Source organism: Talpa europaea, assembly GCF_964194135.1.
Source record: "Talpa europaea genome assembly, chromosome: 3".
NCBI lineage: Eukaryota > Metazoa > Chordata > Mammalia > Eulipotyphla > Talpidae > Talpa > Talpa europaea.
The window spans coordinates 75651883-75668051 of NC_140069.1; the positions used below are offsets into that span (position 1 = coordinate 75651883).

Genomic DNA, 16169 nt, shown 5'->3' on the forward strand with positions numbered 1-16169 from the left:
AGGCTCCTGTATATTTTTTTATTTTTAAACTTGGTTAAATTAGGAAAGCAAGAAAGTAGCCAAGCAGGTGAAATTTAGTAAAAGTGTATGTGGAATGAAAGTGGAAATAGTTGGCATAATTTCAAGAGTTGACTGTGAATCCATTCTTGTTTTCATCTGAAATATACAAGAGAATCTCTATATACTGATTACGCACACACACACAGTGAAAGGAGTCTGCTGCATAATATATATATATGTGTGTGTGTGTAATAGATATACAGATATTTATAAATGTTATGAAAGTTAGCGGAGCTTGGTACATTAAAAAAAAAAAAAGATCTAGAAATCTGCTTCCTAAGGGGCTAATTAGACTTGCAAGAGATAAGGGGAGCTGAAGATTAACTTCTACATCATTAAAACATGTGGAAAATGAGTTTTTGATAATATAGTATTAATTTTAGACCTATTCAAAATAGTAAAATGAACCATAATTCACATTATTGATTTGTCAATCAATTTGAATTATAATTTAGCAGGAAGAAGAGTGTATTGGAAGTTAAAATTAATTCAGAAATTCTGCCTTGCTCAGATGAAAATCTCAGGTTGGAGTTGTAATACCTTTTTGTGACCCTCACTTGAATAAATAAATGTTAAATATAATTTGACACCAAATTTGTCCTTCAGGGGAGAGAATTCAGATTATTTTTCATTTGTAGGTGAAATCTACATGGAACTAACTGCATGGGCCACATTTTTCCTTGACTAAGGAGAAAAATACATGACAATTACGAGGCAGAGAGACAATCAAGGAATGCTGGTGGGTGGACAAGGGGTATTGTAGAAGATGGAAAAGCACACAAAACTACAGACCCTACAACTTTGGACTCCCCCAGGTGTTACCAACACTTGTCCTGTGGATTTCCAGTGCAGGTTGTTCTGGGGCCTTGAGTGCCTTCCTTAGAGATAGATACAGGCAATCAGTGGGTGCCCAGGTGGGATACTAGGCAGATGATGGAAGAAGGCCCATCTGATTAATAGATTGGGGTTCTGCACTCATTTTATATGAAAAAAAGAGTCCACTGTATGGCCCAACAATGTTAAAAATCATTGTAGTGCCTCCCTGGTGGCACAAGGGGTTAAGACTCAGCCTATGAAACTGTTAGAGCCCACCGCAGCATGAGTGGATCCCTGGCCAGGGAGCTACCCACATGGCGCAGCAGACCTCTTCTGCCTCACCTGCTGCTCCCCTCAGCAGTGTATTTCATTCAGCCTAACTGTCTACTCCCCATTCTGTCTCTGGTGAATCCTCTCAGCCCCCTTCCCCCCACACCTCTGGCCTATACCCCAGTTCTTGTATGCATAAATAAATAAATCTTAAAAAAATCATTGTAGGTGGGGTCCCCTTCTCCCTGATCCAGTGGCATCATTACAAAATTGGGCGAAGAAAAAGCTTAGGAAGGATACTAGTCTCGTGCATGCTTGCAGTTTACAACAAAATTTGCAAGGTATCTACTAAGTACCAGCTTCATCAATATTCCAAAGTGACTAGAATGAGCCACATGGTAACCTGAAAATGAACACCAGTTTATCGCTCAGTTGGAGTGAAATGATTGGATAACAGTATGCACAAAACAACATTTTAATATGCTCAGCATGCATTCCAAATAGAATTATCAAGAGATGACAAACTTGCCTTTTCCACCCACATTATGGAACTACATTAGGGCATCTGAATGGCAAAAGTTAACCATTTGCAATTTTATTTGAAAAGAATACTCACTATGTTCCCCAAACCCTGGGGTAATAGCTGTAAGGAGAGACAAAGACTGGTAGAGTAGGAACTGATGGCGTGGGCTCCAAAGAAGCAGAGGAAGAGTAAGTGCATTGCTTAGAACTGCATCCCTCGCTTGCAGAAAGAAGGCAGTGATGTCTGCATCCAGAGCTACAGCCAGTCCAGCATGGGAGCAGAACGGGGCCTGGGTCTCATAGTTGGTAAGAGTCTATACTGCTATGCTCCCGAACATTCTGATATATCCCAGTATCGTAGGGCTTGTATCCTCATGGCCAAAAATCCCAAGGCTGAACCAAGATTCTGAAGCACCCTGTTTCTGAGAGCTCACTCAAATTCCTGACTTCAAAGCTTTCTTTTCTACTGAATGTTGAATAGAGGAATCACAGTTCTCCTTATTTTCCTTGGAAATAAGCTTGTTTACTTGGAATGTTGGTAGTAGGGTGACCAACTCATCCAGGTTTACCCCTGACTGTTCTGGTTTTAGCACTGAAAGGTCTATGTCCTGGAAGCCCATTCACTCTCAGACATACTGGGATGGACAGTCATCCTAAGGAAGTAAGAATAAGAGATAGACTGGGCATTCAAGTAACAACCCCTCGCAAAAGTTAGAGACTTAAAACAAGTTTGCTTTTGTTTGCTCACCCTTCTATACTCTCAGCCAGGACAAGCTGGAACTTTCTTCTGGGGTATTGCTGATGTTTATTTGTGTGACTATCTTCCGGACACAAATGGGTTGGCAAGAAGCTGGGCTCATCTGGGATACAGGGACATCTGGGCATTGTTTCCTATACCAGTTATGTCAGAATCTCTCTTTTCTATTTGGCCTCTGCAAGATTTTTTTTTTTTTTTTACTTTTTTTTACACAGGGGATAGCTGAACTTTTACACAGTGGTACAAAGGCTCACCAGAGTGCCTGGTTCCTCAAGGCTTAGCCCTGTACTTACACTTTATCATATTGCTAAGGTGAGTTATGGTGCCATTGTAGAAGAAAGGGGAAGAGAATACCCAGGAATAAATACCAGGGGACAGTTCATTCAGGTCTACCCATGTAACAGTCAATTTTAGAGGTGCATTGCATTCATTTGGACTCACAGGATTCAGGTGCTGATTCACTTCTGATCTCTATTTGCTGGGCAACCTGCATTGCTTTTTTGACACACACACACTTAGACAGAACTGAGTATGAAGATTTTGACCAAAGATCAGGGCCTTCAAGACCTCTAAGTATCGCTAGGTATAGGAAAAGTTTCTCCCTATTATTCTTTCTTCCAAGAATACAGAGGACAGTGAATAATCCTATTAAGGTTGCTAGAAGCTTTGCAGGACGCAACAGGTTACAGGGCCTGGATCTTAGTGAGGCCACAAGGCACGTTTCTGATTCTTTCATGCAACATTTCTTCGGGAGTGAGTGCTTCTGTCTGGGTCCCGCTCCGAGCAGCAATTACAGAGGTGACCAGAGCACAGCCCCCGGTTTAAAGTCGCTGCCCTCTCTCCACAAGGATGATCCTCCCCTGACCCCCCTCTCCCTGCTAAATTTTAAACAAGTGTCAGCTCTGGTCCTTCTTCCCCCACTCCAGCCTCTGCTACAGCAGTAAGCCCTGCAATGACTTTGTTTTCCAGTCGGCTTCACTCCCTGGGCTGTGAGCCCCCCGAGGGGGACAGGGCGACATCCGTTCCCGACACACAGGCAGGCTGGCGAGGGGCTGGCGAGGGGCTGGCGAGGGGCTGGCGAGGGGCTGGCGAGGGGCTGGCGAGGGGCTGGCGAGGGGCTGCTCCCGGTCGGGCCCCAGCTGGTCCTTCTGGGACTACCTTCCGCGTTAGAACAGCTCCACCCCCTGGTCCCTGCACCTCCACCCTCGTGGCATCTTTTAGGTGAAGGAGTCAGGGCCCTCTCCCAACACACACCCGCCTTAACGAACCCCCAGTGCGCCGCTCGACCTCCACCCCGACCCCGCGGGGCTGTGCGGGCGACGCGCCCTCGGGCTCCCCCCCCCCCCCCCCTCCCCGCCGCCCGGCCGCGTCTCCGCCGGTCCCGGCGCGCCCCGCCTCCGCGCTGTCGCTTTAAGCCGGTCCCCGCGGCGCGCCCCTCCCCGCCCCTCCCCGCCCCTCCTCGCCCCTCCTCGCCCCTCCTCGCCCCTCCTGGCGCTCCGCGGCCGCCCGCGCCTCCCGCTCCTCCCCGTCCTCCTCCTCCTCGCCGCCTGCTCCTCCTCGCCGCCGCCGCCAGCCCCGCCGCCCGCTCCGCGCCCGCAGCCTCCGGACCCGCAGCCATGGCCGACATCAAGACCGGCATCTTCGCCAAGAACGTCCAGAAGCGACTCAACCGCGCGCAGGAAAAGGTCGGGCGCGGGCGGCGGGCGGCGGGCAGGTGGGGCGCGGGCGGGGGCCGGGTCCGCGGGGTGCGGGGTGCGGGGGAGGCCGGCGGCGGCGGCGGCGCGGGGCCCGGCGGGGTCGCGGTCGCGGTCGCGGGGACGCCCGGCCTCGGCGCGGCCGCTGCAGCGAGGCGGGAGCCGGCGCGGGGGCCCGAGCGGGAGGCGGGGGCCCGGGGGCTGCGGACGCGCTCCCGGGAGGCGCGGGGTCCGCGCGGCTCGCCCGCCCCTGCGCCCCTGCGCCCCGCGCGCTGCCGCCGTCCCCGGCCGGCGTCGGGCTGGAGCGACCGCAGGTGCGGCGGGTCCGCGGCTCCGGGCGGGCGGCTTCTCCCTCCCGCGCCGCCCGGGGCTGGTGGGATGCGGCCCGCGGGCCGGGCGGGAGGTTGCGGCAGCTGCCCTTCCTCTGGGGGTTTCTTGGGTGCTTGACTGCCGCAGAAACGACCAATTTAGCACAGACGCCACCCCACAAATCTCGGCATCGGTAGGGCCGATCGGAAAAACCCGAAGACTTTAATACAGTGCTGTGGAGTGAACCCTAGAGTTCCAAATAGATGTAGATGCACACTTTATCATATTCTCTCTCTCTCCTCTCTCTCTCTCTCTCTCTCTCTGTTTCTCTCTCCCTTTTCACGCCAGTGTCCTTCTCTGGAAGGTCAAAAAAATATATATATGACCCGACCTTAACAGTTTTTCTTTGCACATTTCCTCACAAAGGAGGGCATTCTAGTGCATTAAAAAAAATTCATAATTTATGCCTTGGGCTTCGGTTTCCTGCTGTTTTACAAGCCCTTTAATAAAGTGGTTTTAATGATCAATTTTTCTCACCCAGGATGGTGAACAAACGAGTCTAGGTCCATATGAAGCCCAGGCCCTAGCAGTTGGAGAGGTGGTGTACCAGGCACTGGGCTTGCCTGGCTTCCCAGTCGGGGGCTGGTCATGGAGACCTTGCCAGCACTGAGGTCTTCATATGTGTGCCCAGCGAAGGACATTCCTGTGGTAGCTTGAGGATTGTACCTAAAAATGACCAGCGGCTAGTAAATCTTGTATCAGTTGAACTATGTTATTTCACATGGCAGTATTTTCCATCCCTGGCATACTAGGTGTTTAGAGTTTTTCCTGTTTTACTGGAAGTCAGATTTGCTGAGTTGTTTACTATGACAGTGAATTTCCCTCTTCAGCCCCAGGCTCAGGCTGCTGCTGGTTCTTGCTCACCCCAGGTCCAGGGGCTCCTTTGCTGCCTCTAGTCCCTCCCTCCACACAGGCCCGCTCTCAATGCAGTAAGAGGATTGTATTTCTTTTAATATCTACCCAAGCTTATCCTGAACTAAAGTGATCCTCTCCCTGCTCCTGCTCCTTCAGCAGTTGAATTAGTAAGGCTCCTGCCCTCTTTCCAGTCCCTGGTTACTTGTTCAGAAAGTAGCCAGGATCTGCTGGGACCTGGTCAAGGTTTTCTCATATTTTTTTTTACCCCACTGTAGTTTTCCCCCATCCTTTCCGCCTTTCTGAGTAATTATTTGAATCTTTGGTCTGAAGCTTTCATTGAATCTACTTTCTGTGAAGTAACTTAGTGATATAGTCTGTCTTTTCATGTATGAAATTATTTCCTAATCTAGGTCACCAGCTGTTAATATGCCAAAAATAAATGAAAAGAAAATGTAACCTGTATTGCACAATATTCAAGCCCTTGTAAATTGTTGAGAACTCACTTTTTCATTATGAAGGCTAAGTGTGCATCATGATTGCAGCTGTGGATACCAGACAAGGCTCAGAGTGCCTTGTGCCGGACTTCCAGGGTCCCATCTTCTTTCCTGGGGAAAGTTGCTGGTGAAAAATGCCTGTTGCACCTTGGTTAAGAAACCAAGATGCTGCGAGTATGGCTTTTGTCCCTGTTTAAGTTGTGCCCCATTCCTAAGCCTGTGCAGCTGTAAGGGAAGTGAGCATGTGGGAATACAGGAAAGTAAGGCCTTTCAAACACAAACAAGTTGCTGGAGATTGGAAAGCACTGTAGGTTGCTGTTGTTGGCTAGGTAGATGTCCCCATCAAAGATTCCTTCTATTTGCATCTTCATTCTCCTCTTCTCCAGTGCAAAATGCTCCATCACAATAACTATAATTTGTGTTCTTGAGGTCCTTTGGGCCTTGTTTTTAAACCATCTTTCTCAGCAGAAACCCATTACCTTGGCTTTTTTTATCATCTGTGGCTCCACCTAACAGTTTGCATGCATTTTGGCTTCAAATGCACGATACTACTCTTAAAGTTAACATGGCTTTTGATGAATTTAGAATACATTTTTTTTTCCTTATTGAAAGTCCATGAAGGTTTATTGGTGAAGGACTGAAATATATATCTATAGATATTTATGCTATGTCTCTTTATATATATATGTGTGTGTGTCTATATAGAGAGAAATGTTTCTTAAAACTCAGCAGCAAATTAGGACACTCAGAATTCTACCACCTAGAGATTTCACTATCATTTGCTGTATATTCAAATAGATCCTTTTTCATATGTATAGGTATATATCATATGACTAAAATAGGCTCATACTATATGATTCTGTAATCTGTTTCCTTTAACAATTACGAACATTCTTCAATACATGTACATATTTTCCATCAACATTTGAGATGATGAAACAGTATTGGAATATATGGATCCTCTATTTTTTGGACATTCATTTTCCAACATTTGTATATAAGTACAAATCAGTGAGAAAACCTGTAGGGAAAATGTTTGCACATACCTTTTAGCATTTACTTAGATAAATTCTTAGAAGAATTGTTATGTAAAAGTATGCTTATTTTTATTATAGCTAAATTGATTTTCAGAGAAGTTGTATCAATTTACATTCTCTCCATAAGACACTCACCAGGGCCTCCCTGATGGCGCAGCAGGTTAAGATGCAACCTATGAAGCTCTTTGCAGCCTCTGCAGCATGAGTTTGATCCCCCACCAGGGAGCTACTCACATGGCGCAGCAGACCTCTCCTGACTCGCCCGCTGCTCCCCTCAGTGTATTTCAGTAGATCTGCCCCTTCTGTTCCCCACTCTGTCTCTGGTGAATCCTCTCACCCCCCCCACCTCTGGCCTGTACCCCAGCTCTTGTATGCATAAATAAATAAATCTTAAAAAAAATTAACAAAAAGACACCAACACTAGATGATACAATTCAGAAGTCTTTCGTTATATCATTGGAAAAAATTAGTTCCTACTTGTTTGATTTTTAAAATTGAACATTATTATTTATATTCATATATATATATTTTAAGATTTATTTATTTATTAATTTATACAAGCACTGGGTACAGTCAGAAGCGCAGGAAGGTGAGAGAATTCACCAGAGCCAGAGCGGGGAACAGAACAGGCAGACTGATGAAATATACTGCTGAGGGGAGCAGCAGGCGCTGCAGGAGAGGTCTGCGCGCCATGTGGAATCCTCGCCAGAGTCCAGGGATCAAATTGGCGCTGCAGAGGCTGGGGGCAGCTTCACAGCCCAGTGGTCAACCGCTGTGCCACCAGAGGAGGCCCTATTCTTATATTTTTATGTGCAAAATTTGTTTATAATATTGCCTATTTTGTGTAGCTTTTCCACCTTGTTATTTGTAAGGACAAAAAACTTTACCAATCCTAAAGGCTGCCAATATTCTTTCCTGTTTACTTTAATCTTTAAACTTTTTTTTCCTACATAGAGAATGTTTATGTTTATACTCTGCATGTGTTTTATGTGTATTTTCTTGTTCTGTTTTTGTATGGTTTTTCTTTTGGGTGTTGAATTAGTCAGATCCTGTCACTTGTGAGAATTAGAAAACTCCATTCAAACTGACTTAAGGAAAAAGAAGAATTTAACTGCTAAAAATAAAAATATGGATCTTGCAGTATAAATTTGAATGAGATTTTAATACATGAATATATATGCCTATATTAGATATATGTATACATATTTAAATATATGCATGTATGTGTTATATTAACTCACTTGATTTCACGAGCTAGCAACTACTACTATTCCCAGTTTATAGAAGGGAAAGAGATGAAGTGATATGCCCAATATCACATAGTAAGTAGGGAAGCTGAAGTTTGAATCCAGTGCTTCCCCATTACAAGATACTGCCTTTTATAATTATGTAAAGAAAGGGTAGGTATATACAGCTTCAGTCTGTGTGGAGCCAGGAGCTCAATTACAGCTTTCAGGGCCTTCTCCCCATCTCTCATCTCTGCTTTCTATCCTGTTAAACCCATTTGTAGACAGGTTCTTTCTTGGTGGTAAGATGGTTGCCAGCAGCTGTAAGCAAGAGATGTCTTTCCTTAAACATTTACGGAGATGTCCTCAGGATAGTCCTCATTGGCTCAAATTGGGCCTTGTGCCTATCCCTGGAAGAAAATATTTCTCTGGCCAAAGGCCAGGAAAATGAATTGGATTGGGCTGAGTCACAAGCTTCTACTGAAGTGGGATGGAAAAATTCCCGGTGGACCATATGGACTGATGGTGAAGGAAAAAAGAGTATCAGAGAACAGAAGGGGAAATGGACGCTGGTCTGGCAAAATGAAAGGTGTCTACTGAGACACAGTTAAGATACCTTCTCCGTCCTGAATTTATATAAGTGATCTCATAGTTAATAGTGATGTATTATTTAATATTTGTTTGAAAATTTCCCATAAAATTAATATATACAGTTTAAAAAACCAAATATTAGTAAAAGACTTTTACTAATAAAAATAGCAGGTACCACACCATCCTCTCCTCAAACTCCAGTCTTGTTTTCCAGAGGCAGCTATGACAGCCATAAAATATCTCAAAACTATGGTTAGGTAGCTAATTCTTGATCTGTTCTTTCTTTTTGGTGAAGATAGGCAAGGATGTTGCTCTTTTACATTTTTCCCTCTACTTGCGCATTCCCTAATATAACAAAGTTTGTTATCACTAAGGATTATATTTTAAAATATTAAAATATAAATGTTATTGAATTACATGTACATATCCTAAGTATTCAACTTGATAAAATTTTATGTATATGCATATCTGTCACTACCACCCAGATCAAGTTACAGAACATTTCTATCATACCAGATTCCCACCATTCCTCTTACCTCTCTTATTATGTCTTTTTATGTTCATACCTTTCTGATTCCTTTACTGCCATTTCCCTAATAAGCATATTTTCATATGTTTATCGATAATTGTTATATCTTTGGTTTTGAAGTGTCCAAGTCTTTTGCCTTTGATTTTTAAATTAGGGAAACCTGTCATTTTCTTACTGATTTATTGAAGGTTTTTATATATTCAGGATATGTTTGACCTCTGTCTAACAGATTTTTTGCAAATATGTTCTCCCATAAAATGACTTGTCTTTTTACTTTTTGAATAGTGTTTTGGATGTGCTGGTTGTAAATTTTTATGAAATCTTATTTGAGGATTAAGTTTTCATACAACTTTTGGTTTTCCCTGGAGTTAATGATTGCCTTTTTTGTTTATTTTATTTTTATTTATTTTTTTTTTAATTTTTTTTTTTTTATATATATATAGAGGCATGCTTTATTTATTTTATTTATTTTGTTTGTTTGTTTTGTTTATACATGCACTGGGCACAGTCAGAAGCGCGGGAGGGTGAGAGAATTCACCAGAGCCAGAGCGGGGAGCAGAGCAGGCAGAAGGACCGAAGTACACTGCTGAGGGGAGCAGCGGGCGGCAGGAGAGGTCTGCGCGCCATGTGGGACCCTCCTCCGGAGGCCGGGGAGCAGCCGGGGATCGAACCGGCACCACAGAGGCCGCGGGCAGCTTCGCAACCGAGTGCTCAACCGCTGCGCCACCGGGGAGGTCCCTTTTTTGTTTATTTTAATATGAACTATTTAGAATTATTTGTTCTTGCTTCATCAGATCTGTCAAATGCCTCTCCATATAATTATCAGATTTCACCGTATCTGATAATACAATTTTTCTGTGTACTCCAACTGAAGAAATCCCCCTCCCTCACCATTTGGAGCCCCTACCATTTTGCTATAGTTTAGGTTGATTTTTGCTAGACCTGCTGTCATCCTATCTCTTTCCTTGCCCTTGTTGGAGTAGAGGAAGAAAGCCTTCTTTATCTCATCGATATTCTCAGATTTTCAAAAAGTTTGTAGTGTTTTGCTTATCCTCACTGTCTGCAGTACATGGTAGGACCAGGATTTAAGTCTCAATGTGTTTGTGTGTGTGATTAAGCAGTGAGAATTGACTGCTTTCTCGTTGATAGCTGTGTATATGCACTGTACTGAGGGTAGTTTTCTCTGTTCTACTGAGTTGTTTTGATTCCTCATCCTTGTTTCTGCTTCTCTAAAATGTCGAACTCTTTTATCCACTAATGATGCCTTTCTTGTTTTTATCCTTATATGTTTACACCTTCTTTATTCTTTCACTGTCATTTTAGTTTGTTGGAAGAGCTGGATATAAACACATGCTGTCAGTCTCTTTTTCTGTAAAAATAATTCTTCCTTAAATATATAATCACTCTGGCATTCTCCCCCCCCCTTTTTTTTTCTTTTTGTCTATCTTCTGTTTGTTAAATCAGTGGCATTTATTTGGTCTTTACTCCCTGCACCTTTTATGTAATTTTAAAGTTGGTGGAATCACTTTAACATTTTTGATATTTAAATTTTTAAAAAATGTGACTCTAATGACCAAGGAAACTTTTGGTATAATACTAACCTCTTTAAGTATCAGTTTTTATTTTTTGTTTTAATAAGGGACTTACACTGTTAAAGTTCTAAGGACATGTCCACATTTTATATTCTTTATGTCAGTTCATTTGAAATGATTACTATATAGTATTCTTAGATGCAACTATTTTAATGCAGTGTATTTCCCCACTTAAGTTGTAGATGCTTAAAGACAAGGACCAATATCTTGTGAATTGTATATATCAGCAATGAGGTATTGTTTGACTTTCTATGCTCCTGCTTTTTACATCTCATTCCTGAAAATATGTTGTTTTAAAGCATCCTTCTATATTATTCTTTCTGTGACTTTTGTGAAATTATCTTAAGGGTTTCACTGAATATCACTGTCATTTTATGAAAGTAATACATGAAATATAATTATCCTATGAGCTCAGTTTTTGGTAGGAATCCCATCAGTATTAAGTTGAGCTTTGCTAAAATGTCATTTTTATGTTAGATAGTCTCAAATATTGGTAGTCATGTGGTTCAACCCAATGTGGATTGTATGATATGGCAAGAAAAGCAACATACTCTACTTCCATCTGCCTAATAATGTGACATAGGTGTTTTTCTTTTTTATTATTGCCTTGCTGATGCCCACATTTAGGTTTGTTCTCAAAGAGAAATGGGGATGGTGTTTATGCGTGGATGTATTGGTGTGCGTGCATGTGTATGTGTATGTCTGCATGTAAGTAGAATGGACAGTGAGACACTGTTCTGTCTGGGAGATTATTTTCATGGGGCCGGGACCCATGTCTGCAGAGGAGTAGGTTGTATGACCGTGTTTGCACCCAAGGACACTTTCCACACCGAGTCCCTGTGGCTCATACAGGGTTTCCCCTTCATCTGAAAACCTTCTTGTTACTGCTTCTACATTGTATACACTTATGCTTTATCTTCCACTCAAAGCAGTTTTTTTTTTTTTTCTTTCTGGTATTAGAAACATGCCACTTTACTTGGGGTATAAAATTTGGCTCCATTTATGTGTATATTCAAAGCAAATGCTTTCTACGTTCCATCTAATATATCATGAAAATCTGTTACTTCACTCTGGTACCCTATCTTGTGATAAGTTCAGAAACCCTATGGTGAGTTTCTTTTCTTTGAAAGGAGTCAGTGGTTTTTACAAGATCCTTATTGAAAAGAATCCCAAAAGTGAACCCAGCATTTTGATGTCACTCTTGCCCCATGGGTCAGCACAGAAGTAAACAGGATAGTTGGTGCCTCTGTGGTGGAGGCAGGGGCCGGAAGGAGACCCCCTCCCCCCAACCTCCTCTCTCTGCAGGTTTATACTCAAGTATAGTCATTCTTTGCTAAGTAAGCCAGAGCTGCAAATACATGGGTTCTTTTTTTAATGGGTTTATCAGTTCCAAATCTACATACACTACAAGTTTTCCCATCATGCTAGGGTTCCTAAGTTAGAAAAGATTTAACATCACCAACACCTTATCTGGAATCACCCATTCTATTCCATCTTACTCCATTCTGTTTTATTTCAAAGAAAATGCTCCCAGAGACAACTTAACTGATTTCAAGCTGTAATTTGAAAAGCCCTGCCCTAGAAGACCTCTGGCATCCTTTCCTATAAATTGACGTTTGGGGGCCACTCAGTCCATTCAATAATGTATGTGTGTGTGTGTGTGTGTGTGTGTATATAAATGTGTGTGTGATTAAGTTTCAAACAAATGATATTATAAAGCACTCCAGAGGGGCTGAGTAGAAAGGGGAAAAGCTGTCTAACAAATCATATTATTTTGACTTTGTAAAGTCTGGGAATTCTCACCTTAGTGTTCAAACACAATTTTTAGTTTTTCTAACCACTAACACTAGAGGCCATCTGAATAGAAATCCCTGAGGAAATAAGTGGGCTGGTGGGCTTTTGTGAATGGCATAACAGATGTCAGGATTTCTTGTGCTATAGATGCAATTTTCCAGATATTTTCAGTAATGGCTAGCATGTGAATGATGAAAGTGCCATCATCACAGAGTTCAAGGAATTTACCAACAAAGGAATAAATAATATTATATACTCAGTATTATACACAATTGCAGTGATAGTAATCATGATTTCCTGAGAACATATTCATGGGCCAGCTTTTAATATGGAGATGCTGATGCTGAAACTTCATTTTTATTGATTTGACCTCTAAATTTAGGTAGAGTAGGTAAGTAGATGTACTTCCTGAACACATACTTAGTGAACCTCTTATTGGGAATAATGTTGAGTAAAGCCATGGATAAGATCTCAGTTTTGAAATATTGCTATGCCGTAGTCATACATCAATTTCAATATTTAAAATCAAACATCTTTAAAAATAAAAATCAGTCATGTTTATGTTACTCTCATGTACTTAGTTGAAAGCTTAGTTATTAAGCTGTAGGAGCTTGAATATATCTAACTCTATATCTATCTATCTATATATTTTCAAGTGCCTGTACAATTTAACAAAATACAGTTAGGCTCATGCATATATGCATTTTTCTTATGGCACCTAACTGTGATGAGTAAGATGCTAAATTTATGTACTCTGATAAATTTATGTATTTTATTGTGAAGCAATCTCAATGGAATTTATTCATTCATATGGAACATTTATTAAGACTCTAATGTGTGATAGGAACTTGCTAGATACTCATACTATAGCAATTTAAATGCTGTCCTGGTTAACATACAGACCAACAAGTGTTTTGAGTATAACAATAATTATATTCTTATTGAAAAATCATAATTAAAATTCTGTGAAGGAAAGTAACTATTTTTTTTTTTAATATAACTAGGGTGCTTACCTAGAGTGAACAGACTGAACACATCTACTTTAGGTAAATTTTAAGATCCCTGGATGAGTTGCAGTCATCCATGCAAGATGAGTGGGTAAGGGCATCATGATTTTTTGAGTCAGGAAGCATTCCATGCATTGAACTATGCACTTACCCACTGGCCATAAATTTGAGCTGTAGAATATAGATAACTGAATTGACTGCTAGCACAGGCCTTATAAATGATATCTACTACTATTTGCATAGGATGGTCCTACGGTAGTAGTGATCAGTTTTTGTTTTGTGTGATCAGATTTTATCCTCATGTATTGAGGAGTCCTTGAAGGACAAAGTCCCCTCTTGACATGGAGGCAGGACACTGATTCAGAGATGACTTGCCCTCTGGGCTGTGAATCATACACAGATCCTTCTGCACAATAATAGCAAACTCCAACCTAACATGCTTTATTATTTGTGGAGAGTAGGGTTTTCTCTACTAAATCATGAGAAAAGTCCAACATAAAAAATGGAAGTCCTTATAAAATTCTTAAGTGTCATACATCTAGAAGAATAATCTTGCTTATAAATGTTTGACTATTGACTATGCTTGGTCTCCCAACATTTAATTCACTGGGGGGAATCTATCTATCCGTCTGTCTGTCTATGTATCTCTCTCTATTGATCTAACGAAAGAACCCATGGTTAAGACTGTCATCAACTTGACTTAACTATGTTGTGGGTATTGACTTGATTATTCTGTAGGTAGAGGTCTGGAATTTAGGAATAATCAGTTTTCAGCTTGGAAAGAATCTTGAATTTGTGGGAGAATCTTTCATAGCAGGCAGTCTCTTTTCCTTAATAATAATGAGGTTGGTAGGATAGCCTAGGAAGGTGAAGAACAGTGTGATACCTGTCACACACCGTATAATTTCTGAGTATTTTAGAGTAATAGATCTACTTCCTGCCTACTCTTTGCTCACTGGGTTCATCATTGATAGTCTATAGGAAAGCCATGTGCAGACTTTTGTTCCAAACCCTCTAGGAAATACTTGCAATCTTGGGGCCACTAACATTCCTACAGTATGGGTTCAGACATGAAAGGGCTCTCCTGGGGAACTACATTGGCCCACTATTTAAGACAGATGTGGTACATATACACCATGGAATATTACTCAGCATTCAAAAAAGATAAACACATGCAGTTTGCAGCAACATGGATGATGCTGGAAGGGATCATGCTCAGCGAAATAAGCCAGAAAGAAAAAGAAAGTTACCGGCCGGTCTCACTCATAGCAGGAATCTAGAAAACTTAAATAAGGGACCAGGAAAATGAATAACTATAAGAAAGTGAAAATCAAAATCAACAAAAAACTATGAACCAGAGACATCCTATGGGGGGTGAGGGGCAGGGAGGGGAGGGATTGGGGTCAAAATAAGGGGGTTGCAATTGTATGGGGAATATAAAAATAAAATTTATTTAAAAAAATAAAAAAAAGAATTTGGAAAAAGTAAAAAAAAAATTATTAAAAATGTCAAAAAAAAAAAAAAAAGACAGAATGAATCCAGAATCAAATACCTTCGGGGCTGTATTTTCTCAAAGTGTAGGCAAGAATACTTGGAGAGGAGATAAGTTAAAATGTAGATTCGTAGACCTTTTTACATATTCACCAGAATCACTTAAGACTTTGAATATGCATTTTTAATACATTTTTCTGGTAATTCAAAGATTTAATAAACTTTCAAAGCACACTGCTTTGGAAATGGGGACTTCATAGAGCTATTATTGTGGTTCTGATCTCCTAGGAGAGTAAGGCTTTTGACTAGCCAGTGACTATAAATTTATCTCCAGTGTAGCAAACACAGTAAGGTAAAAAGCAGTGCCCTTATGGGATTCTTTAAAAAAAAAAAAAAAACCCTTATATTAAAATTGCCTACTTAAATTTCAAAGAAATCATCCAGTTTAGTGGATGCCAAATTGGAGATGTTTCATCAAGAGCCAAGTGTCTTCCTTATTAGGAATGCTGTATGGAATGGAACGTTGGGTTTTGTGTAATCTGATTCTGTAAAAACCATTATAATTTTAGACTAATGCTGGATAATACTTCAATCACCAAAAGTACATATACTTGCTGCAGAAAACTGCTGCATATTTTGGTAGGTGATTCGAGGATATGGGGTCAGGTTGGAAGATTTATTTATAATTATATTCATTCCATGTGTTTTATTACAGGGTGAACAGTAATGTGATTGCTTCATATGCTTAGTAGGGACTGTGGTCAAAACTCAGAAGGTAACTTTAGTTTCTTGTGGAAGAAGCTTGATTTGTTGAGAACTAGACCATTAGATTGTAGGTATTTTTTTTAAAAATCATTTTGGTGAAAGTTTACATGTCTAAATTCTTACCTGATACTGTTTTGCCATTTTTTTTCCTGTTTTATATCAGAGTTATAATGATCTCAAAGTATAATTGGGAAGTGGCACCTGTTTTTTCTGGAAGAATTTTTGAAGGATTGGTAATTCTTCCTTTAATATTGATAAAATTTACCAGTGAAGCAAATTAGGTTTGGTTTTTATTTATGG

The 16169-nt window shown here is 41.1% G+C and overlaps 1 protein-coding gene across 3 annotated transcripts in view; it reads left to right on the forward strand.

Moving 5' to 3' along the window:
* Positions 1 to 4041: 4041 nt before the first annotated feature.
* The window catches only part of AMPH (amphiphysin), a gene marked incomplete at both ends in the record, with an annotated part of 242204 nt that continues 230076 nt past the window's right edge, over positions 4042 to 16169 (forward strand). For all 3 annotated transcript variants that reach the window (XM_084229176.1, XM_084229177.1, XM_084229178.1), the window contains one exon: positions 4042 to 4110. In XM_084229176.1, coding sequence (XP_084085302.1) covers positions 4042 to 4110 — 69 coding nt within the window. The remainder of the gene's footprint in view (positions 4111 to 16169) is intronic.